The 26,453-nt window shown below is 37.1% G+C and overlaps 1 protein-coding gene across 2 annotated transcripts in view; it reads right to left on the bottom strand.

Annotated features, from left to right (window-relative positions):
• Xrn2 (5'-3' exoribonuclease 2) overlaps window positions 1-26,453 on the bottom strand; it is a 72,970-nt gene that overhangs the window by 3,646 nt on the left and 42,871 nt on the right. For both annotated transcript variants that reach the window (XM_050159527.1, XM_050159528.1), the window contains 4 exons: window positions 16,304-16,372; window positions 16,085-16,216; window positions 14,057-14,184; window positions 4,916-4,979 (listed from right to left, as the gene is read on the bottom strand). In XM_050159527.1, coding sequence (XP_050015484.1) covers window positions 4,916-4,979; window positions 14,057-14,184; window positions 16,085-16,216; window positions 16,304-16,372 — 393 coding nt within the window. The remainder of the gene's footprint in view (window positions 1-4,915; window positions 4,980-14,056; window positions 14,185-16,084; window positions 16,217-16,303; window positions 16,373-26,453) is intronic.

Genomic DNA, 26,453 nt, shown 5'->3' with positions numbered 1-26,453 from the left:
CAAGTAAGAGAAAGAGGCTTTATTTTCAAAATGTCCAGACTCGTTCTTAGATTCTATTCTTTCTAGTTAATTGCAGGTTGCAAGTGAATTCTTACTGCTGAGTATTTTGAATCCAGGGTAGGGAATTTGGCTGTTTTTTCCCATCCATTATTCTGCTCAATATGTCAGAAGGTCTGATCGTGAAGAAACCTTTTCAAGTTCTATTGATGCAGTTTTCAATTGACCATGGTGACCTAGCAACATGAGCACTAATTGGCATGGGCTGACTGGCATTTGGTGTACAGTTTACATGGGAACGCAGATTCAACAGCTATTATAAACCAGTTTGCTGTCCCAGATTACTAGTTGAAAGACATGTTTTAATTGTCTTCAAGTGCCTATTTTAACTTTAGATATACAACAACAGGTAGAAGGCATTAAATCATAACTTAATTAAAACCTGTCACATCAACAATGTAGCAAAGATATTTCTAAAGGCAATAATCACCATTTAAAATGGAACTTTCTCAGTATTCACTTTCAACTTTTATTTTATAATCAGGAGAAAAATAAAAAGAAGCAAAACGTTCCTGTGTACTTTAACATTAGAAACCTTGGGGCCACAGATGATGAGAGGAAGAATTTGATAAAATTTTGCATGCACTAAGGCTCTGACTGGCCAGCATCACTATAACAATATCAGCATGGAGAGAAAATCTTAGGCATAAAAGCCTGAAGTTGGGATCATTTGGTGATGGACTCATTCTTAGAGCTAGTTATTCATCTGAATCCATCCTCTCTTTACTTACCACTTACAACAAGCCTTCTTAAAAACCAAACAACAAAAATGAAAGTAATTATTCTTGTGTAACAGTTCAAAGACAACAGCTCCTGGCGACCTGAAAGGCCAAAGCTACTCTTTAGAGATAGTGGGTGAAACTAGAGCTCTAATACAACATGCTGCATGTGATTCAGAGTCAGAGTGAGGAACGGGTTATTACCAGTACAAACAAATTCTGATTCACAAGAACAGTTCTCAGAACACACAAGAATAGTCTTTTCCGGCCTCTGCAGATAGATGAGTAATGTGGTAATGGGTTCTGATCAAGGATCATCATTGCTGGGATGTATGTGCAAAGTTCACAAGTCAAGATTAACTTTACGTTTTAGTTTTATAAAATAGTTTGGAAGATAAAGCCACAGTATAAAACATACAATTTTTATTTTTGTTCAACATAATCACTAATATTTTTGTTCAAAGATAATTTTTATGATAAAAATCAACAATAATAAAATTTAAAGAGAAAGAACAATTAAACAGTGTAGGTATGTAGTATCACTCTGTCTATGGCAGAAACACCTGTATTTATCACAAAGCAATCGTTTTTATGTTAATTATATTAATTTACAAATATAAGCAAACTGAAAGTTATCTGACAAAATGTTTCTGAAATGTGAAAGGGAAATGCTAAAGTCGGTCCACTGTCACTTTTAATAGTTAGGACAGGTATGGTGGTGCACACTTTTATTCCCAACACTCTGGGGACAGAGGCAGGCAGATTCTATGAATCTGAGGTCAACCAGGTCTGCTTAGGAAGCTCCAGGACAGCCAAAGCTACATAGTAGAACCCTGTCCCATAAAAGCAAAATAAACAAACAAACAAACAAACAAATAAATAAATAATAGCTAGTAGCTATAGCCAGGCAATGGTAGTGCACGCCTTTAATTTCAGAACTGGGAGGCAGAGGCAGGTGTATCTCTGTGAGTTTGAGGTCAGCCTGGAACAGGGTGAGTTCCAAGACAGCCAGGGCTACACAACACAGTGAAACCTTGTCTCAAAAAAACAAAAACAAAAAAATAAAACCTAGTTAGTTGTTATAAACTGAGGTAACTTATAAGCCAAGGTACTTCTTAGTAGGTACCACCGTGGCAACAATCCTCTTATGTTTCCAAATCACTGGTCTGGAGACCTGTTGTTAAATGAAGCCTCCAATTTGGGTAGTTTAAGTTTGTACTATGTTTAACCACAGTTTTTAAAAGTTTTTCCATCATTAAACTGAACACCCACAAGTAAAAAACAAAAACAAACAAACAAAAACCCAAAAACAAATTAAAAAAAAATAAACACTCACCTTCGATAGTTGAAAAGATAACTAAAATGCAGGCTAACTCTGCTTAGTATTGGCACCATAACACAAAATATTTTGTTTGGGGGAGGGGAAGAATGGCTTGTTTGTTTTTGAGTCTAAGCAGCCCTGGTAGGCTCTGAACTCAAATTCTTCTGCCTCACCCAGCTCAATTCTGAGATTACAGATGTAAGCCACCACGTAGGTCTCTTACTGATTTCTTTTTAAAGATAAGACTTTTATTTATTTATTTGCATGTGTGCATGTGTGTAAGGTCAGATGATAAGTTGAAGGATTAGTGTTCCTCTTCCACCATGGGGATATAAATCAGGTTTGTCAGGCTTCGTTGCTGAGGCCTTTACCCACTGAGCCCTCTCACTGTATTTTTAGGCCAAAGGAATATATGAATTTAAAGTACTACTATCACAAAGCGAAAAAAAATAATTCAAGACAACATATCAAAGTTTAGGAAACAAGATACATTCAAAAGCTTTTTTTTTTCCTAATAGGATTCTCAACAACACTCAAAACTAGTGCACTGGAAATGTTCTGAACTACGAATTACAAAAGCTTGTCTCTCATAAGACTACCACCATCTACTATCCATAACTTCTTGTTAAAGAAAAAATGGCTCCTCCTCTCTGTCTTGTAAGGTCTGAATAGCTGGAATTGACAAGTACTATGAAAATGAATAATAGATTGTACCCACTTATTAGCTACAGTTTAAGAGAGCAGAATTCAAACTTACTTTTTATTTATGAATAGAATGGTTTCATTCACTAGTACTCAGGAGACTGAGACACAAAGGTGCAAGTTGTAGACCAACATGGCCATACAGTGAAACCCTACCTAAAAAGTAGAGTTCCATTTCCCTAAAAACCATGAGTTAATGATTCTATAAATGCTTACCTTTAACCTTTTCTTTCAGGGGTGGCTTTAAAGTATCTAAAACAACTAAAAATACATACAAAACTCATTCCTAGCTTCCTTGGTTCACAAAGTCAGACGGGTTAATAATACTAGTTGGTAAGGGTAGAATAAGAACAAGAAAATGATAGACAGGGCAAAGTAGGGGACAAAGACGGTGGTCTTAGAAATACTTTACATGTGTACACAGAGAAAGGAAAGCTGCTGCAACTACAGAAGGAGCCTCAGAAGTGCAAGCCGATCCTTCACCTCCTTTGATGTGCTGTGGCTTTATATTATGCTCAGAGTAAACAGTCTGGTGAGTTCTGTTCTACTAAAAAGTTTCTTGGTAAAGAATAGCATGGAAGAGTGACCTTGGATAAGCTACTGAATGATGTGTTTCACTTTATGTAAAAATGAAAATTAACAGCATCTCCTTTAGAAGGTAGCTGAGAGAAACATACACACATTTTTAAACAGATGTTAATTCAGTGCTGAAACTTCTTCAGCAGAAGATAATCATTAGAAATTGTTATTAACATAGCAAAGACGTGAAAAACAATAGGGAGAAACCAAGTCTAATAACTTAGAAAAATTTATCCCTTTACTTCTCTTTTAAAATCATGTTAATTTGGTTGTGTTGTTTATCTGTAATCTCTACTCTCAGATTTGGGAGAAGGTAGGAGGATTGGAAGTTCCAGGCCAGCCTGGGCTCCCTGATGATAATTAAATAATACATGTTCTATGCTTTGAGCACATACATTAGAAACATCAACATATGCTTACCAGTTGTATTAAATTTAAAATATGACTTGCATGACACCATCAGCAAATAGCTGAATTACACAAATCGTTGTGGTAATCATGAACTAAACAACAGAAAGAATTCTGGAGGATCTGAATAGCTACTGAGTGTTTGTGTAAGAAGAGCACTATTTCTAGCACCATTTGTTAATACACTCCATTCATTACAAATGTGAACAGATCAAAATGGTTAACTCAGCAACGAAAAAAACAGATAACTGGAAAAGTGAAAAAGGAAGCTTAATTGGAATGGGACTCCATTTAGTTTTACATTTATGGATGTTGGCAAAATAAAATCCAGCTTGGATTTTAAAGCATCATTAAAAATAGTATCCTATAGATGTTAAAAATTATTCATAACATGCCCAGCTGACTTCTCATGGGTAGTCCAATCTGATTTAGGAACACAGAACTTATGAATGAAGGAACACATGTCAAACATCCCTTGTTATTAAACCATGTCACATTCTTTCTAGTCCATGGTACTTATTAGACCGCAGATCCCATAATCCTCTTCTGAGTCCCTTCTGCATTTAATTCAGTTCAGTCTTAAGTAGTTTAAGAAACTGTTTTCAGTGGCAACTAATAACTACTGACCTACAGTGACACTGCCCTACAATAGGCCTGTCAGCCCTGAAAAAGTTGTACCAAAGAAGCTGATTAGGACTTGAAGAGGTCTGTAGTAAGAATCAATAGCTGGTCTGTACTAATGCTGTGCTGCTGGCAGACATGATAAAAGTGGTACACCATTAGTTATGCCTCATTAAACTGCACAACCCTGCTTAAAAGAAATTTGTTTAGCCTGACAAAAACCTAATACAATTTTAAGCTATGTTGCATTTTTTAGAGTACCTCAAAGCTTCAATAAAATATAGTCCAAGAGAACTAAGGAACATAGGAAACTATATAAACACAAGCATTTTAATTCCAAGTATTAACTTCGTATTTCCTAAAACAGGTGTAGGAAAAATTATTTGGGGTGGGGGGAAAGTATTATTTCAAACCAGGTAGGTTTTGTAAGCAGCCAACCCCCCCCCCCACACACACACACACCATGTCAATACAGGCAGCATTTAAAACATGCTTGCTTTAGTATTACCTGTCAAATCTCTGCTGCTGGAAAAGAGGAGGAGGACCTCGCCAGGAATCTTGGGGCCTCATATCTGGAAAATAAATAGAAGGAGTTCATAGAAGCCTTGTTAAAGTATTCTCTATCACCTGTCCACATAGTTTATAATTCAAAGTCCTGAAAAGGAAATGAGGTAACATGTAAACCAATTAAGCAAGCTAGAATCAGAATTAACCATGAATGTAAAAATAACCAACAGAATCAACAAAGACTTCTGCTGATTATGTCTATGTTGCTAACAAGTTGGTTTTGGCAACCTTTACCATACTCACACTTTTCTCTCATTTGATATATACTGTGTGGCTATGTACTACATACACACACTTTTTACATGTATATTTTAAATGCTATACACAAAAGAGAAGATCTTGGCCTTGTTTATGACTGCACACTGAACTGGTAATAGTAATTCAACTACACTTTGATACTTTCCTCATGAGTGTGCTAGCTATGACACTGGCAAGCAGAAAGCACACAATCTCTGTCTAATACAAACCCACCAAGAGAAGCTAATGAAAGAACCACCCACTTTTACAGTTTCCTGGTCATCAACCTTCTACCTGATTAGTGCAAATCTGAACTGGCAACTTTATCTACTTAGAAGAAACGCAATGGCTGCTTCCATAAACTGAACATTACATGAAAGGAAAGACCCATCAACTCCTGTTCAGGAGTGACATTCACATTCAAAGCACTCAGAGGGACAGAATCAACTAACTATTGCTCCTGGCAGCAGCCTTGCTGTTACCATCTGCCTTTAGCAGGGTCTGCTGTACCCTAATTAAAACAGCTGGATCCAGAAACTGTGTAGGGAGTTCACTGTGTGAGGACAGTACCTATCTCCAGACTCCTAAGACCACGGACAGCACAGCTTACTATATGTATTCAGGCCCATATTTTAATGGAAACACAAACCAAAACTATGCTTTTCAAAATTAATTTCTTAAAGGAAAGAAGAAATAAAAGTTTATCCCTAGTTAAGAACCAAAAAATGTACAATTTTGTATTACAAAAAAAGAATTATACTTTTAAAAATTTCACAGAGCACAAATGGGCAAAGTACGTGGCAACTGATGACTGTAACATGACACAGCTGGCCTCCTCTGCGCTGGGCTTTCTTCCATCTCCACAGTCTGAGGCAATTCTCTAGATGTGGACATACTACCCAAATATCCATACCAACAAGCATGGTTTCCAGTAGTCAAAGAGGCACTCCTTTTTCATGGAAAGGATGCTCTTCACCAGCAAATCAAGCAGTCTCTCTAGCTGAATTAGATCCAGTTTTATTGCTTAATAATAAAATTACTAGCAGTCAAGCCAAGTCATAACAGAGAGGTTCCTCACTGGTTATCAGATATGAAATGTAACTCAAGGCCTCCGTAGAAATTTTGGAAGCTTATTACCATAAAGTCCACAGAAATGGAGAAGAAAGGTGCCTGTTGGGCCCCGAGTGAATCACAACTACCGACTATAAATTGCCAGAAAAATCTGTATTTTATCTTTTTTTTTTTTTTGAGGCAGAGTCTAGCCTAGCCTTAAACTCTATATAGTCAAGAATGACCTTGAACTTCTGGCCTTGCTAATTCTAGTTTTTGAGTACTGGGGATTAGTGTAAGTACCACCATCAGGCCTGGTACACATGGTGCTGGGACATTGAACCCATGGCTGTGTGCTAGACAAGCACTCTACCAACTGAGCTAAACCTCAGCCCCAAAGAAAATCTTGATCAGGTAAAGTCTAGAAATTCTTACAAGAACAGCAATTATTTCATCTGTATGGAATCCTTAGATGGAAAATGTGAGATTTACTAAACATAGTTAATTTTCAATGAGTTGCAATTTATGAGAAAGCAGTCTACTGAAAGTAAAAAAAAAAAAATCAGCATTTGCACTTTTTCTGATTATTTATAAACTTGAAGACAAATTCAATGGTATACAAAAATTAGTAAGAATCAGTTAAAATGTTTAAAAAAATATCTTATTTTAATGTCTTTACATGTACAAAATTAGGTAACAGTCTGATAAGCAAACAAAACAAAGCCAACAGAACGAATCTGCTCAGACCCTCTTTAGTACCACTTTACAGGCTTCTTCACTTCACCTCGGAAACATGCCTTTGTTTAATGTTAAAACTTAACCCTGTAAGTCTGGTTCCATGTTCCCTAATAAACACAGAATACATACTCTCTATGGTACTTAGGAAAAACTTTCACACGAAACTTGACTTTTACAAATAAACTTTCTAGACCACTTTATTCTGAAAATAAAGGGGGAAATTTATTTTCTCCTAGAACATGTACAATTGGAGGGTAATGCCATTGCCACCGTCAATACACACACATTCAATTCAAACCTGCAGCACATTAAATTAAGAAAACATTATTTTCAGTAACTGGAATTAACTACATAAGCATCAAGGGTTAAGCACTCCCTAACAATCTACATTTAAGTTCTAGAAAATGGTGATAAAACACTCATTCCCATGTCACAATTTTTGGTACATCAAGTGTTTCCATATTTAATCCTCACTTTCAGAACAACCCCTTTCCACATAATCTCAGTATTAGCAAATACATGATGTTTTCCTAAAACTTGAGCAAATATAAAATTTAAAAATTTTTGTCATAATTATTAAGTATCCTTTGTTTTTAATCCAAAAAGAAAAATGACAAAAAAAAGAGACATTTTCAAAGCTATCTTTAAACATTTTTTTCATGTAGCTCTGAGTAATACACATAGCCCTTAAGTATTCATAAAGCAGAAATATTTCCTGGCTGATAAGTAATGAAGTAGACAGTAAAACAAACTTATTACCATTCATTTGTATGGCTCTAACAGAAGATCTTTTTGAGTGGGAGAAAAAACCTGTGAGACAATGAATTGCACTTCAGAAGGTACAAGCGCAAAGGGGAATAAAAAGACAGTTAATTTTTTCCTTTGGTCTTTAAAAATCTATCCCTTTCTAGAGCTCTAAGGCTACATCAACCAAGTTTTGCCATTAGCTTTTCAAGTGACAATTTATTTAATCATTGTGCCAATCACAGAAAAGATTCCATGTTTACTGACTGCAGTAATCACAAATCACTTTTCAAATGCAGCTAATTGACAAGTTTACTGTCCAAAATGAAGAGAAATCACACATCAGGTTCTTTGGAATGCAGAAACTCAATGTTTAATTCATACTGAGTGCTCAGGGCTACACTTGACTCCAACAAGTTATCAATAAATGAACAATTACAGCTCAAAACTATCACATTAAAGGCAAACTAAAGACCAACAGTAAGAAACACCAATGGCTGACGGTTGGTAGAAGTAGCAGTTTGACCAAATAGTTCATCTTCAGTGGATTTTAAACCATATTACAGAAAATAATTATGGCACTAAAAACATTTTTTTAAGATTCAGTGGTTTAGTCCAGAGAAATTAGGTAAAAAGTAGACCCTAAGGGGACACACATGGAGGGCCCCAGGAAAGGGGAATAGTTAAGATCTCCTGGGTAAACTTCAAAGGGAGTAGAAGGAAGGGGCCGGGGAATGGAAATATGAGGGCTCAAGATGGCCAAATTAGGGGAAGAACGGAAAGGGGGAGCAATGAAAGAGTTATCTTGATAGAGAGAGCCATATTGGGTTAGGGAGAAACCAGGTGCTAGGGAAATTCCTAGGAATCCACAAGGATGACCCCAGCTAAGACTTCTAGCAATAGTGGAGATGGTGCCTGAACTGAGAACCTATATCCAGTAACTGATGAAAGCAGATACAGTGATCCACATCCAAGCACTGGGCTGAGTGTCTGGAGCTTAGCTGAAGAGGGAGAAGAGGGATTATATGAACAAGGGGGTATCAAGATCATGACTGAGAAAACCACAGAGACAGCTGACCTGAGCTAGTGGGAGCTCACTGACTCTGGACTGACAGCTGGGGATCCTCTATGTGACCGAATTAAGCCCTCTGAGTGTGTGACAGTTATGTAGCTTATCTGTTGGGGTGGGAGAGCTGGCAGTGGGACCAGGACTTATCCTGGGTGCATGAACTGGTTTTTTGAAGCTTATTTCCTATGGTGGGATACCTTGCTCAGCCTTGATATGGGTGTGTGTGGGGGGGGTGCCTGGTCCTGCCTCAACTTGATATACCAGACTTTGTTGACTCCCCAAGGGAGGCCTTACCTCCTCTGAGGAGTGGATGGGAAGCGAGAGAAGCAGGAGGGGGAACTGGGCTAGTTAAATTTAAAAATTTTTAAATTAGAAACAAAAAAAAGATTGATTGTTTTAAGTTTTTTCCTTTTCGAGAGAGGGTTTCTTTCTGTGTAACAGCCCTAGCTGTCCTGAAACTAACTGTAGACCAGGATGGCTTGGAACTCAGAGTTCCTGCCTCTACCTCCCAAGTTCTGGGATTAAAGACATATGCCATCACTACCCAGCTGTTTTAGTCTTCAATTTTACTAAAATAAAAGTTTCTGACAAAGCTTCAAGCTTCAAATTTCTAGTGAGTGATTTTCTTCATAGTGAGTGATTTTCTTCTACAGGTTAAAGACTCCTGTTAAGTCAAGCACCAAAGTCAAATACCACTGACCTAGTAGCATTTCCCAAATAGGGATGCTGTCTTAGGGATTGCTATGAAGAGACATCATGACTATGGTAACTCTATAAGGAAAAACATTAAATTGGGGCTGGCTTACATTTTCAGAGGTTTAATGCATCATCATCATGGTGCTACATGGTGGCAAGCAGGCAGACATGGTGCTGAAATTTCTGTAACTGATTAGGCAGAGTGATCTGAGACACTGGGCATGGCTTGAACATATATGAGACCTCAAAGACTGCCTCCACAGTTACACACTTCCTCCAAAAGGGCCATAGCTACACCAACAAGGCCACGCCTCCTAATAGTGTCAATCCTTTTAGGATCATTTTCTGTCAAACCACCACAGATGTGTTGGATTGTTTTTTTGTTTTTGAACAAGGTTTCTCTGTAGCTTTGAAGACTATCCTGGAACTAGCTCTTGTAGACCAGGTTGTACTCGAACTCACAGAGATCTGCCTGTCTCTGCCTCCCTAGTGCTGGGATTAAAGGTGTGCACTACCACTGTATGACAGATTATATTGTTCTTTGAGACAGGGTCTCCCTCTGTGACCCAGTCTGACCTCAAATTTGTGGAATCCTCCCCCTATCTTAGCCTCCCAAATGCTGCTGGGATTAGAAATGTGTGTTATCATGCCTAGTGCAACTGATTTTTGGTAGTCACAATCAGGCCTTTATTGTGTGTGTGTGTGTGTGTGTGTGTGTGTTTTAAAGATTTATTTATCTGTTATGGATGTTTACTTGCACATGTCTGTCTACAATGTGCATGCAGTGCCCTCGAAGGTCAGAAGAGAAATGTCAGATTCCCCTAATCCTCTGGAACTAGGGTTACTGATGACTGTGAGCCACCACATAAGTGCTGTGACTTGAACCTGGGTCCTCTGGAAGAAAAGCCACTGTTCTTAATCACTGAGCCACCTTTTTTTTTTTAAAAAAAAAAAAGACACATCCAATGTGTTATAATAATGATATAATTATGAATATATAATAAATTGAGGAAGAAGAAGAGTTAAAGGTGAGTATCTAACAGACACTATCCAAAGAGATCACAGTAGTAGTAGGCTGTTACTGAAATTTAGGAACATAATGCTTTGGGTTAGTTATGGCTTAAGTGTCCCTCTAGGATGACATGTTGAAATATGATTCTCACTGTGAGGTATTAAGGGGGTGGAGTCCCAGGCTACTTAAGGGAGGATCATTTTAGCCCAAAACCTTAAGGGAAACCTGTACAAAATACTAAGATCTTGTCTGAAAAACAAAAAGGAACGGGACATAAAGGGACAATGACAGGGAGAAACAAAAGATTGATTACGATTAGGTTACGATCATCATGGGCCCCCCCATGACTAAATCACAGTTAATTTACTAAGCCTAGAAAATATCCCTATCTCTTGCTACTTGCTGCCCAATACTGCTTTAGGGCTCTGCCAACAAAAGGTTCAGCAACAAATGAAGTTCTTTAACCCTACTCTTTCAGAATGAAGAGCCCAGATAAAATTTCTTTATTGGACCAGGCGGTAGTAACACATGACTTTAATCCCAGTACTTGGTAGATCTCTGTGAGTTTGAGGCCAGTCCAGTCTACAGAGTGAGTTCCAGGACAATCAGAGCTACACAAAAAAACCTTGCCTTAAAAAAAAAAAATCTTTTTTTTAAGTTATCCTACCTTAGGCATTTCATGAATAAGGGATAGAAGGAGCTGTTAAATGGTGAACACATGCTTCTCCCTTTGCAGTGCAAGCTTGTTTCATCCCATGAAGTATAGAAGTATATACATGCAGTATGTAAGAATTCCTGATAACTATCATCTTAAGAAACAGTGGCTAAACGAAGATTAATTACATTGGCTCCAGCATTTCGGCCTCTCAATTCCTTTTTCTTGGGGGTGGGGTGGGGTGTTGTTTTTTCAAGACAGGGTTTCTCTGTGTTCTGGAACTCACTGAGACCCACCTGCCTCTGCCTCCCAAATGCTGGGATTAAAGGCTTGTGCCACCACCACCCAGCATCAATTCTTTTTCTTATGTGGTTCAATTATGGACAGAAACAAATGGTTAAAAGCCATAAGAAAAAAGAGAACTGAAAAGGAAAGTGTCAGTAAAGAACTGGCTTTGAAAATGATCTGGACATGCTCTTACTATTTCCCACCAAAATCTCAGGCTGTAGAGTTCTTTCAAACTGATTAGACTGCTCCATTGCACACAGCAGGCATTAAGAACAAAGACAAGGAAGGAAACACTCAGAAATGTCATCTGCTAGATATTAGAAGCAAAGTGGGTATTCAGCTATTGCACTACCTAGATTCCCAGTGAACTTACTAAAACTCTGGACCCTTCTGCACTCCCCCCCCCCCAAAAAAAATAGAATAAGACACTGGCAAGATGGCAGCAGTCAAGAGTACTCATTCCCAACACTCACAACTACCTGTTAATTCCAGCTCCAGGGGAATCTATACCTTCTCCACTGGCATACATACACATGTGGTATGTACACAAACACATACAAGACACATAAATAAAAGTAAATCTTGAAAAAAGAAAACTGTTGCAATGCAAAGTTTCCCTGACAGTGAGCTATGATGTTGCATTCTATTTCAGTAAGTTATACAACACAGCAAAGCAGAGCATCAGATAGCATACCTGATAACAAGTGGGCCCTGAGAGAATGAGACCTTAAGAACTCATTTCTTCTTAGGGACTATGTCCAGAAAATCTGTGCTTCAAGTTAGAAATGGTTTGTAAATCAACTGGCATTAAGACTGTGATAAGCACAGACACTTCCTAACAATCTCCAATTTTACCTGGCACTTTAGTAACTACCTAGCATACCCACCTAAAGCAATGTCTGATTGTATGACATAAAGTACTGGGATAGAATTTGGATCAAGAAAGGATGGCTTAAATCTGTTGTGACAGATTGAGCCTGTTGTCCCAGCACTCAGAAGACTAAACAAAAGAATTTCTGAAGTCTAAACCAGGTGGTGGTGGCGCACGCCTTTAATCCCAGCACCCAGGAGGCAGAGGCAGGTGGATCTCTGTGAGTTCGAGGCCAGCCTGGTCTACAAGAGCTAGTTCCAGAGAAACCCTGTCTCAAACCCCCTCCCCGCCAAAGGTCAAATTTCTGAAGTCTGAGACCAACCAGGGCTATGGCAAACACAAAATCTTATCTCAAAGACAACAAAAAACAACAAAACAATTGAGATGAGCGAGAGGGAGAGAAGCTTAAAGACTTCTGAGTTCTCTGCACTAAAGCAGCACTCTTTCTTTTTATTACATATGGTAGCAGAGATCAAACACAGGACCCTGACAAGCAAGACAAAGATCTATTGTTGAGTCATATTCCCTGCTCCCATCCTTCTTTTGAAATCAAATTTTTGTAAAAAGATTACAAACATTCAAAAAAAAATAGATTTTAAGTGTTATTGCACCTCTGACTTAACAAATGCTAACCTCTTGCCAAAGCCAAACTGTCAATCCCTGATGTGGGATTCCCCTCTGTATGCTGTGAATACCATTGGTTAATAAAGAAATTGACTTGGCCTGATAGGGTAGAACAGAGGTAGGCAGGACTGAATGCTGGGAGAAAGAAGGGTGGAGTCAGAGAGAAGCCATGCAGTCCTACCAGAGCCAGAGGGAACTTTACCTGGTAAGCCACAGCCATATGGCATTACATAGATTATTAGAAATGGGTTAAATTTAGATGTAAGAATTAGCCAATAAGAAGCCAGAGAATGGGCCAAGCAGTGATAGTAAAGTTTCTTTGTGGTTATTTTGGGGCTGGAAGGCAGAAACAAACAAGTGTCTTTCTACTACAGTCTCCCCACTGCTACCCTTGCCTGGTTGGATATCAACCAGAAAACCAGGAATAGAAAAGTAAAGGCTGTATGAAGATAGTAGCCTGATCTGTATTTTCATGGTGAATGAGTACAGCCATGGGCTTAAAAATAACATTAAATGGGAATAAAATTAAAATCAATGGGAAACCTAAGTACTCAACTGTTTTCTAACATTACTATGGCAATCAAAATACTATATTCTTTTGTAGTTGACTTATAAACTGTCTCTAACACAAGTTTTGAGAAGTGAAAGAAAGAAAGGTCAAGGTTCTCTCAGATAAGAGGTATTACCAACTAAAGCAATGCCTGGCTTCATGTTAGGTAGCACTAACATACAATTTGGGCCAAGATAGGAATTCTTTTATCCTTTAACATCTAAATGATCACAATTTCAACTCTTCAAATATTTGAATTAACAGATAGACACCCATCAACTACATACATCTCTTTCTGTGTAGTTAACTCAGAAATAGATTTATAAAGAAAGAAAAGGAAGAAATTCAGTTCACCTTAATTAGCTAGATATAAACAAGAGAGAAACTATTTGGAAGATTTCTCATTAAGTGTTCTCTTACAACTCTTCTAGAATTGCTTAATTCTACTTCTCCAGCGAAGCAACCAATCTTTTTGGTAATAAGGATGAAAAGCAGCCTTTGCTCATATTTCATTTAGAATATAAAATAACCAATCAGAAAAAACTTACTTGACATAAGTTTTGGAATCTGAGCTTGCCCTCTCAACAGTGGCCTGTGTAAGCTGCCCTGGTAAGCTGCAGGTGGTGGTGCATTGTTGTTGTAAACACCAGTTCCAGAGCCTCTTGGCATAACATGTCTGTAAAAGAGATCCTCACATAAGAAAAAATATTGAGAGCTATATACAAATATATATTAATACATTAAGCTGACAGATCAAATACTAGTTGTTGCCTCTTTTAGACCTGATTCATATAATAAAAGGTTCATAATTAATGTTGAAAACTGTAAACATAATAGTGATAGCAAATGCTCATCTGCCATATCGATGGTCATAATCCTCTAAACATCTAATTACTTATGCAAAAGGCAACAAATCGTTTTTTCTGTATATTTAAGCTTTTTCCCTCAAGGATCTATTCTGTTGCTGTCACTACTAATTATTATTCTATATTCTGCTATTTTAATTTATCAAATCAAACACTGCCCTGCGTCTTTCTTTACTCTTAATTATAACATGCCATCTATAGGCTATTTCCCTAAGTTAACTAAAACTTTTCTCTCATTTAGTGCTAATATTATAGGTTTTGATGAGTAAGACATATTTAGGGATACAGCTATGCTCCTTTGAAACTATTTTCTCAAGGTAAGTTTCAAGTAATAAGAACTTACATAAAATATTGTCTTTAAAACTAGGAACTCTACCTAGATGCACTTCAATGTTGCTTTCTAAAAGACTAAAAACTAAGCAAATGTTACTGAGTCTATTAAAGTTGTTTCTTTTATTCTTAAGAAGAAAAACTTTCCAAACAGTGACAGTATCCGCTGACATTTACAGTGTTGAAGCTATTTCATTTCATAAGGTAGGCACAATTATTGTCTACTTTACCCTTAGATGCAGAGTAGTATAATAACTTTTATAAATACAGGAAGAAACGGCAAAGAGACTGAGTTTTACGCTTAACCTCTAAGACACTGTTTTTCTTTAGTTGTCTAATTAATATCAAAATTTATTAATGAGTTACAGTTTTATTTCCTGAACAATGAGTCATTAACATTTCCTCTAACAAGCTGCTTTTTCTGACATAAGGTCTCACTTTGTAGCCCAGATTGGCTTCCAACTTGTGATCTTGCCCATCACTGCTCTGATTTTATATATAAATTTATATATATTTTAATTCTTTTCATGACAAGGTTTCTCTGTGTGGCTCTGCCTATCCTGAAACTCATGTAGACCAGGTTGTCCTCGAACTTACAGAGATCCCCCTGCCTTTGCCTCCTAAATTCTGGGATTAAAGGCATGTTCCACCACCAGGCTATCATAGTTCTTTTTATCACAGACTTAACTATCATTGTTTCAACGTTCTCTAAATGTAAATAGTTTCTTATATCACTAGGAAAAAGACAATCCAACAGCAAATAAGGGTAAAAGATAAAAAACTCAAATTTATAAAGGAAATACAGATGATCAAATAAACATTACTTAGCGGGCATGGAAATGCCAATTCAAACAACGAGAGACCATTTTTCAAGCAAAGGGAAATAAAATTTAAGAGCCTGGTGTCTCTGTCGATTAATATATTAGTTAATATTTATAAAGATACTCTGTTGTAGTGATGCATAACAAATTCAAACCTTACTGACATTAAAGGCAATATTTTATTCCTGTGTCTGCTAGAAAACTAGAAAAAACCTACAAAGAGAATAAACTCTTCATGCAATAAATAAAACAATATATATAGAAATATAGATGTGAACATCTAAAGAAAAGTAAAAGTCAATCCCCAGTACTCTGAAGGCAGGGGCAGGTGGAGCTCTGAGTTTGAGGTCAGTTTGTTCTACATAGTGAGTTCCAGACGAGACAGAATGATCCTGCAGCCAAAAAAAAAAGGGGGGGGGTGTATATATTATCAAAATCACTAACATAGATACAAAGTAGTTGTACTGATTAGTCTCTTAAATATTTGTGGTAGAAATATTAACTTGTTTATGGAATGACTCAAAAAATATAATATACCAACAGGAATCATAAAACTCACCCTAAAGTTCTAAAAGCTGCCTGGTCCAGGTGAACAGGCCGCCGGTCCCGATTAAAGCCAAGCTGGGGTTTCCACTGCCGCCCATTGCTGGATTTTTCCCAGTCACCAGGTTTCAAAACTGCTGCTGGCTTCCTGATCATTTGAAAACACACTATTTAGGCTACAGGGATGGACGTTATCACAAAGCACACGTGTAGGTAAGTAGTTTACTATTGTTACCTTGCTCCTGGAAGCATTACAGCTTTAAAAACATAATCTTCAGCAAACTGTGGATCTTTAAAATTAATACTGAAAGAGAACAACAAAAACTTTAATTATTTGATAATGTCATTGGTTTTAATTATCAAGTAAACAAAGATTTTTTTAATGTCTAAACAGAGTTACTAAAATTCAAAACTACCCACATTATTATCTTAGAATACTGACTGCTATTGTCAAATGGTTAAATATCTTTCTTACCAAACTACCTCTGATCTCTAATATATTGTCTTCAGGTAACTCTCTATAGAAAGAGCCAGGTTCTAGATCTGTAAATGACTACAGAAAAATAATACACATTATCCCAAATCTTGAGAAGTTCCAGTACAATACCGGAGAAGCAGAGGAAGTTTATAACAATATCTAAAAGTAAAATGTATACACAAATAGCTCATCAACTGTGCTGGCTAGTTTTATGCCAACTTGACACAAGCTTGACACCTGAGAGGAGGGAACTTCAATTAAGAAAATGCCTCCATAAATCAAGTTGCAGGCATGCCTGTTAAGTAATTTTCTTAATTAGGGATTGATGGGGGAGGATCCAGTCCACTGCAGGTGGGGTCACCATTGAGCTGGTGGTCTTGGGTTCTGTAAGAAAGCAGGCTGAGCAAGCCACAAGGAGCAAGCCAGAAAGCAACACTCCTCCATGGTCTCTGCATCCTGCCCTTTTTAAATCCTTTTCCTGACTTCCTCTGATGATGAACAATGATATGGAAGTGTAAGCTAAATAAACCCTTTCCTCCCCAAGTTACTTCATCATGGTGTTTCAATGTAGTAATAAAAATCCGAACTAAGACAGCAACTTCTGGAGACAGGGGGCGACAAACATTAAGAGCTTAACTAAATATCATAGCTGGAATCACACACCCTTCCTTAGTAAAATCTTGGTTAACAACTAAAGATATACTGAGTAGCTCTATCAAATTTTCTCTTTTTGGTGGTGGCAGGTGTATATATATCAAGCCTCTAAATTGTTAGGTCTATGTCCGAGTCTTACTTCTGACTCAGGAACAACCATTCTAGTTTAGTTATGCATCAGGCTTATACTCAAGAAAGCTTATGACATCCTTATTCACCATGTTGTAAGTTATAATCTGAATGTGTGAGTAATATTACAACTTGTTAAAGAAACCAAGATTCATCCAAAAAATGAAATCCCTCAGGAGACAAATAAAAGAACTTAGTAACAAAAAAATAACATGTATAAAGTATATACACAGTAGACCAAAGATACATTTCAGTAACTGTTACTTTGTGTAATTATTACCTGCTTGTCAATCCTATCTTTTTAATATTTTCTAAATTACTCTTATAATTACAATTAATTTTTATAGTCAGTTAAAACCTTTTGCCAGGTGGTGGTGGTGGCACACACCTTTAAGCCCAGCCCTTGGAAGGCGGAGGCAGGAAGATCTCTGAGTTCAAGTCCAGTCTAGTCCATAAAGTGAGTTCCAGGACAGGCAGAACTGTTATACAGAGAAACCTTGTCTCCAAAAAAGAAAAAAAAAAAAGAAAAAAGAAAAAAAAGAAAGAAAGAAAGAAAAAAAAAAAAAGTTGACANGAAAAAAAGAAAGAAAGAAAGAAAAAGAAAAAAAGTTGACATTTTGGGGCAGCTAATAATTTTCTTTCTTGTTCAATATTACCATTTTTACAACTAGGGTCCATGTGTTATACAGAAAAATTTACTATAGCAAGATTTAACTGTATATTTTAGGTTCACAAATCACATTTAAAATAAAAATTACCATGAGCACATGTAACCACTGAACAATACTTCAATTAGTCAGTTGGTTCTTCTTACATCTCACTTTTTACTTGCAACAATCACCTTTATCTCTAGTGTTCCTTGCTGGGCAAAGTGAAAGAAAGGGCAAAACAGGAATAGCAATGAAATGTTTCAGAGTATTGCAATGAACACAGAAATTATGTATTTGGGGTCACCGGGACTTTGAAAATACCAAGAAAGAACACCTGTTGTAGATGTTCTCAAGTACTCTCTGTCTCATAGCAGCTATCTTGTTTCATTCAGTAGATTTCCAATCTTCTAGGCTACCCATCACACACACATTCAGGGTGGCAGCCTGCATACACAGAGTGATTAGGTACCAAGTCTGTCTCCCCTTCTAAAATCAGAAATAAAGAATGTTTCACAGTTTTTGTTTCTTTGTTTTTTAGTTTTATGAGATGAGATTTCTCTGCCATAGTTGTTTTATAAACAAGAGAGTAGATATGCAATAAGATGTCATTAAAAGCTGTGTACCCTTGCCTTTCATAAACAAAGGTATGTATGAATGGGGGAGAGGAACAAGGAAATTCTTTCAATTGGGAACCAAGGAAAACACCCAAGGGGCTGAAGTCTGAGATACAGTAAGACTAGTTATGGAATGGCAGAAAAAAATATTGCTGAAATCTTGCCTGGTGGTGGTGGTACAGGCCTTTAATCCCAGCACTTGGGAGGCAGAGGTAGGCAGATCTCTGTGAGTTTGAGGCCAACCTGGTCTACAAGAGCTAGTTCCAGGATAGGCTTCAAAACTACAGAGAAACCCTGTCTCAAACAAAACAAAACAAAACAAAACACCCAAAATATTGCTGAAATCTATACAACACTTGAAAAATTAAAAACTGTCTTTCGCAGACTATTCCAAAAGACTGAAAAAACAGACTGTGTCCAGATACCAAACCACACAAAGGGCATAATAACCAAAAAAGAAAAATACAGACCAATATTTCTGATGAATATGTATGTAAAAATTGCCAACAAAACCCTGTCAAACTGAATTGAATAAGACATCAAAAAGATCAAACACCAAGATTAAGTAGGATTTATCCCAGAGATGTAATGGGATTTTCACAAGTCAATAAAATCAGTGCCTTTGGTATATGGTTTGAATATAAATGTCCTCCCCACACTCATGATTTGAATGTTGGTCACTACTTAGTAACACCTTTTGTGAAGGTTGTAAAAACCAGGAGATGGCTCACCTGGAGGAAGTAGGTTACTGGGGAAGAAGTCCTTGTGAGTATATTATTTATGCCCACTTTCTGCCACATTCTGTTTCCTGGTTAGTTATGAAGTAAAACAACTCTCCCATGTGCTCTGCCCAAGTTTTTAAGACCAAACAACTATGACCCAAACCATTTAAAGTTGTAAGCCAAAATAATTTATCCTCTTAAGCTGTTTCACTGACCCTGTCACAGCAATGTGAAAAGTAACAAAAGCAGCATTACATTAATGTATTGGAAATAGATGTAATTAAAGTGGAAGTAATGTAATTCAAGAGGAAGGCAAAACTATAAGATCATCTTAATAAAAACACCCAATAAAATCCAACATTTGTAGTGGGTATTTGTCCCATCCATGACATTGGGCTATCTGGCCCAAAAGAAGTGGAGCTTTTTGTCATAACTCCTTAAAAAGAAAGAAGGAGCAGACACTTGCCTTCTTGTGTGGTGGTCGGAGATTGGACTTTTGGTTCCATTTACCCTAAGCAGAGCAGAAGACCTCAGCAGCTCTTCACCTTGCTATTTGTTTCCTAATTAATCTTTAGATATCCTTTTATTCAGGCTCTTGTGGATTTACATACTTTTCCCTATATCTGGCGTCCAACTTGGTCTCAAACCCACAACCCTGAGATTAAGTGTTCTGTTTTGGTCTTTAGAGAAAAATAGAAATACCCATCTTAAAGAAATCAAATGACCCTGGACATCTATATGTCTAAAGAAAAGAAAGCCATCCAGAAAAAAAAAAAAAAATCAAGCAAAGAGAAATCTGACCTATAATCTCTGCAGGGTAAAATCTCACTACCTAAGCATCTCTCTCTTTACTTCTCAGTATAGTGGTAATCCTGGCTCAATTAAAAAATAAAGCTTGCTTTGGAGTTGCGGTATGGCTCTCTCCTCTAAACCCAAGCATGTTGTTAAAAGACGAATTTAGAGTTTCAGAAGAGTCACTTGCTGTGGGACAGAAAATAAGTACAATTCCAAATTGGCTAGCTGAGACAGCCTACCTTCTTACAACAATCTAGCCAGAACTTCAGATAAGCCTTAACTGCTACTCAGAGACTGGCTTAACCATTGTTTTAGGGGTTTTTTTGTTTTTTTTTTTTTTTTTTTTTTGTTTTTTAACAGGATCACATAGAGATATCCCCCCAGACAGCTGGAAGTGAATTCTAAGAAAACAAAGCCCCATCTCTAAACAGTTGGGATGGATAGTTTTGGTTTTTCTCATGGTTGATTATAAGTTATTACAGGATTGGGAGCATAATAATAATAGACTCAGGAATATCCTTTGGTATAGAAAAAAGGGGGTATAGATAGGATAGGATAGTAAGATTGATTAGTGTGTCTACTTGTAAACTATTTTAGCAACTATTAATTATAGACAATTTATAATGATATAGATTCTTGTATATTGTTGAGTAAAATTATTTTGCATTTCTAAGCTAATTTGTATATTGATATAAATTTAAAATTATATTTGTCAGATTATGCATGATTCTATTTTATTTACAATGTTTTGCACACAAATGTAACACTATTTTTGTCATATAGTGTGTATGTATGTTTCTATATATGCTTAAGACACTTTATATATTGACAGAATTTAAGGATATTTTGTCATATTGCACTATATATTTCTACCTCTGATCAGGATATTTTTATATACATTACAATTTTGATATCATTGTCCTCATGCTGCACATCTGTATAAAGATTACTTTTATGTAAAGTTCTAGTCTGTAAGCTGTATAGGCTATTTGGAGGCAGAGGCAGGTGGATCTCTGTGAGTTCAAGGACAGCCTGGTCTACAGTGAATTTCAGGACAACCAAAGATACATTGAGAACCTGTCTCAACAAGCCAAAAATTAAAAATAAAAATAAAAGAAATAGTGGTAAAAATAAAGTCACATAAAGATGAAAAATAACACATAGAATCTTGATACTGTATGTTATTATGCTCTCTTTGAATTGTTTGAATGCTGAGGAAGGAGCAACAGTTGCTAAAAGATATTTGCTTATAAATATTGCTGAATTAATCCAAGATAGGTATTTTGAAAACACCTTGACTTCAAAATTGAAGTCAAAAGATATGCTACTTTGGAGAAGAGATTTTGCTTTTGTTTCTACAGCAAATGAGAGGCTGTGGATTCATTTTGAGTTAAGAAAAATCAGGTTTGATCAAGGAAGACTACCTGAGAAATCTCTGGTAGAAACAGATGGCCCAGATGTCTGAGTTCTACATACAGAACTGGTTGAAGACTGCTGCCTGATATGATCAAGACTCATAGGATATTCCAGTCAGGACTTGGTCATAATTCTAAATTTTCTTTAGGTCCCCATAAGATTATCAGTGCCCCCAACCAGCAGGAAGTAACCTGGAAAACTATGCCCACATTCCCAAAAAAATGAACTATGAATGTTGTTGTTTTTTTTTTTAAAAAAGGGGGGGAGGGAGGAAGTGGTGTGGGACAACTGTCTATATTCTGTCGATTATGTTTTAAATAAACACTGACTGGCCAGTAGCCAGGCAGGAAGTATAGGTGGGACAACCCAACAGGAAGTAGAGGCTAGAGGCAGGTCAATGAAAACAGGAGAATTCAGGGAAGAGGAAAGCTCCCTCTGCAGTCCTGTCCAAACACAGAAGAAGCAAGATGTGACTATGCTGCTGAAAAAGGTACTGAGCCATGTGGCTAACACAGATAATAATGGGCTAATATAAGTTATACGCTTTCCACATTGTCATTATTCATGAGTGCTCCCTAATAAATCTTTGATATCCTTTTATTTGGGCTTTTGTAGATTCACATACTTACACCTACAAACATTCTTTTTTGTTGTTGTTCTTTTTGATACAGGGTTTCTCTGTGTCTTGGTTATCCTGGAACTTGCTTTGTAGACCAGTCTGAACTTGAACTCACAGAGATCTGCCTATCTCTTCTTCTCAAGTGCTGGGATTAAATGTGTGCATCACCACCGCCCCGCAAAACTCCAACAGTCTTTCTTGAAAAAAACCCTCAATAAGTTAGGCATGAAAGGAAAATGTGTCAATATAACAAAGGCTATATATGAAAAAGCAAAAAAGATCTTAAGCTTTAATGGGAAAAGGTTGAAACTGTTTCCTTTGATATATGAAACAATATAAGGGTCCTATGCTCACCATTCCTATCTAAAATAATTTTGCCAGGGTAATTAAGTAAGGCGAAGAGAAAAAGGACATCTAAAGTGGAACAAAAGAACGAACAAGCCAACTTACTGCTGTCAGGTTATATGCTCTTATTTACAGAATCCCCTGAAGACTACTAAAACCCAATGTAATTGATAAATTTAGTAAAATTACACGATATAAAAATCAATGCACAGGGAGAGTGACACAGAGAGAGAGAGAGAGAGAGAGAGAGAGAGAGAGAGAGAGAGAGAGAGAGAGAGAGAGAAGCATTTTACCTCACTAATAACCAACTGGCTAAAAAGCCAATTTTTAAAAAGCAGTTTCATGGGGCTAAAGAAAATGGTTCAGCAATTAAAGGCACTTGTTGCTCTTGCAGAGGACCAGTGCCCACACTAGGCAGTTCACAACCACTTGTAACTTTAGTTCCAAGGGATCTTGCACAAACATGGAGCACATACAAACATTCAAGCAAACACACACATAAAAAACACATTTTTAGAGGCAGTCTCATTCTCATATTCAACAATTTAAAGGGAGAAGACTACTAGGAATAAATTAAACTAAGACGTAAAAGACATCTATAAAAATTATGATACTGACAAAAAAAAATTCATGCAAGGATACATAAAAGGCTCAAGAAATGGAACCATTAGCTGGACGGTGGTGGCACATACCTGTAACCCCAGCACTTAGGAGGCATAGGCAAGTGGACCTCTTTTCAAAACCAGCCTGGTCTACAGAGTGAGCTCCAGGACAGCCAGGGCTACACAGAGAAACCTTATGTTAAAAAACCAAAGAGAGATTTTTAAAAGGAACAAAAGAATGGTCTTCTTCCCAAGACCAAAGAAAAACTCAATTTAAATGAAGCAGCCCTTCTCACAATAGGAATCTGGGAGAACTGTAAACCCTATAAAAATGATCTAATTACTTACTAAATTCTCCCAAGGAAGACACAGAGCTAGTACTGTTCTACTGTTGGATACAACAAATGCCTTAAATTCTCAAGACTATTCTCCTGTGGAGAAAGAACGGACAATTTAGGCCAGTGCGTTCAATGGGTGCGTTCAAGTTCAGATGACAGAGTGAAAGGATGATCTCCAGCAAGTCACACACAGAATGATCTGAAACTAAGAAAGTGAACAAGATCAGCAAAATAACAAGCTCCCAGGAAGAGAAACTAGTCTCAGGGTGCCAAAGATAATCTCCTCTGGCTCTGTAGACCAGGCTGGCCTCAGAGATCTGCATGCCTCTGCCTCCTGAGTGCTGGGAATGATGGCATATCCTTGCATGCCTAGGTAACAATGAAGAGATTTAATAAGAGCTGGAACTAACATTTGGGAAAACAAATATACTCATTCACCTATATTTGCAATTTATTTCATGTACCATTCTTTTAACTGTTAAATATTTTCACTTTCCATGCTCATTCTCTGAAAGGGGCAAAAGTTTAAGTCAATAGGGAAACTAATTCCCAAAGTTTCCCTCAGAACCATACCAGAACAATAATTTTTATACTTAAGGTATTATGCAAATCATTTAAAGAAAGAAAAGTATCTAAAAATAAATTTGGACATAGTAATTCAGGAGACAAAGATATTACTTATAATCTTAAAGACTAAATCATTCCTTTTTTCACTGTATATCTGAGAAAATAATAAAGATAAAGACTTTTAAAATTTTAAATATTAACTAAAAATGTATATAGACATGTACTTTTCAATGTTGTAACATCAGCCACAGCACAAACTTACTCCCTAAAGCAAAACCCACCAGGCAAAGATCCAAAATGGGGGGGGGGGGTCTATTCAAGTTCAAAATCCTTTTTAAAAATTCTATCTACCTACCTACCTATCAATCTATTTGTGCAGTGGGACACACATGCCATGGCCCAAGGTCAGAGACAGCTTGTAGGAGTCACCTGGTTCTCTACTTCCACTATGTGCACTTCAGAGACTGAACTCAGGCTACTAGGTTTGGCAGCAAGCACCTTTACCTGCTGAGATATCTCTGGCTAAGGATAATCTTTGATATGGGTCCACACATTTCCTGTCCCTTCACTTCTCTCAGGTTTATTATCTTGTAAAAACTCAGGTAAAGCACTGAAGAGGAACATACAGATGACCAACCCCAATCTCTACAACCAGAAACAGGAACTAGTGTGTAGGTAGAATTTATCCGGGAAAGAAGCCCCAACACTTAAGACAGGAGAGAACCCACCCTGCCCCTCATGAAAGTCCAATGAAGAGGAAAGTCAACAACAGAATGGCTATGGCAAAAGGACTATAGCTCTGTGGGAGAGTACTTGCCCCAAAACGTTAAATGAAAGCTCCTAAGCCAGCCCAGCCTATAAATTCAAATGGTTGTTTCGCTGAGACCAGCAGATTTACTTTATTCCATACAACTGTGCACCTGAGAATATTTCACCTGCTTTTTTCAAACAGGTGTAACATGTTGACTCAACATCTGACTTAGTTCATTTTAAGATTTGAGGTGCTGTCAAGATGCTACAGAGGGTAAAGGCCCTTACTGCACAAACCTGACAACCCAGTTTCATCTCTGGAACCCACAAAAAGGTGGAAGAACCAACTCCTCAAAGTCATTCTCTGATAGTCACATGTGCTGTGGGTGTGTGTATTGTGCACATGTACCTGCATGCCTAATAACAAATTTTAAAATAAAAAAGAATTATTCAAATGTTGTTCCAACACTGTTTGAGAATGGTAGCATGCATCTCAAAGCAAGGAGAAAACTCCACACAGCAAGCTTCATTTTTACTCTACCTTTTCCTATAAACTCTATGATTAATGGTAATGCAGACTGTTCTTGCAGGGAGTTTTTAGGATTCATATACTTGACATTTTAAAACAAAGAGTGTGTAGAACTGTGACATTCTATCAAGAGAGGTTAACCAGTTCAATGTCCTAGATGCAAATCCTCCTAAGTGTTTTCCACCATTAGATCTGCTGTTAAGTGTATGTATCCCATTTCCTCCAGGCTTTGATTCTCAGTTACCTATCTGCCAGCTGTGAGCCTTATAAATACTGAGGTGATCATTAACATTTAAAATTTGTTTTACACACAATCCAATTAAAAAAAAAACTGCCTGAAGAGATGAAATGATCTTTGCTACATTTATTCAAAGATGATCAGAGTAACTTTGAAAGACACACCTCTTTTCAAGGAAAAAAGAATGTTATAGCTGAAAATGTCTAATACAAAATTATACAAATTATACACTTTTTTTAAAACAGAAAATAAGCAAAAAAAGCAACAGAAGTTAGCTCATAGACAGGCAAATAAAGAAGGAAAGAACATTTCAAACACTGAAAGAAAGGCAAAAAGGTCAAAGTGATGTTGAAAGGACAGCCAGAATGGCAAGGAGGTAACCTTAAGAAAGCAGAGATTCAGGCCACAGAGCCAATGACCCTTTCACAGGAGTGGCATAGCTGATATCCACATTATAATTAATAACAGTGGCAAAATTACAGTTATGAAGTAGCAATGAAGATAATTTTATGGTTGGGGTCACCACAACATGAGAAACTGTATTAAAGGTTTACAGCATTAGGAAGGTTAAGAATCACTGCTCTAAATCATGACAGGCCTAGAAAGCACATGTTGAGTGTGTATGAATGCCTCCTGCCCCTCCAAAAGAAGAGGTAATTGTGCTGATGATCTGTACTTTTCTATAATTTAAGTCATATATAGCATGATTTATATATTTAGAGCTTGCTGGGAGATATCAATCACACTGTGAGCCCCAAGTTTGCATTTACATTGACTACATAAAATTAACCTGGGTCAGGAGGCTGAGTTAGCAACCAGCTGACAGTAATCACAGAACACCAGAAGGTATCTGGAAGAGACAGAGACACACAGGAAGTTGGAGTAATTGAGCCTTTTCTGGATTGGTGAACAGAAGAAACCAGGTCTTTCAGAGATGCC

This window comes from Alexandromys fortis, unplaced genomic scaffold (genome assembly GCF_014885135.2).
Source record: "Alexandromys fortis isolate MF-2015 unplaced genomic scaffold, M_Fortis_MF-2015_v1.1 scaffold_115, whole genome shotgun sequence".
Classification (NCBI taxonomy): domain Eukaryota; kingdom Metazoa; phylum Chordata; class Mammalia; order Rodentia; family Cricetidae; genus Alexandromys; species Alexandromys fortis.
Note: the sequence above shows the minus strand (reverse complement) of the source record. Positions and strands in the feature narration are given on the sequence as shown.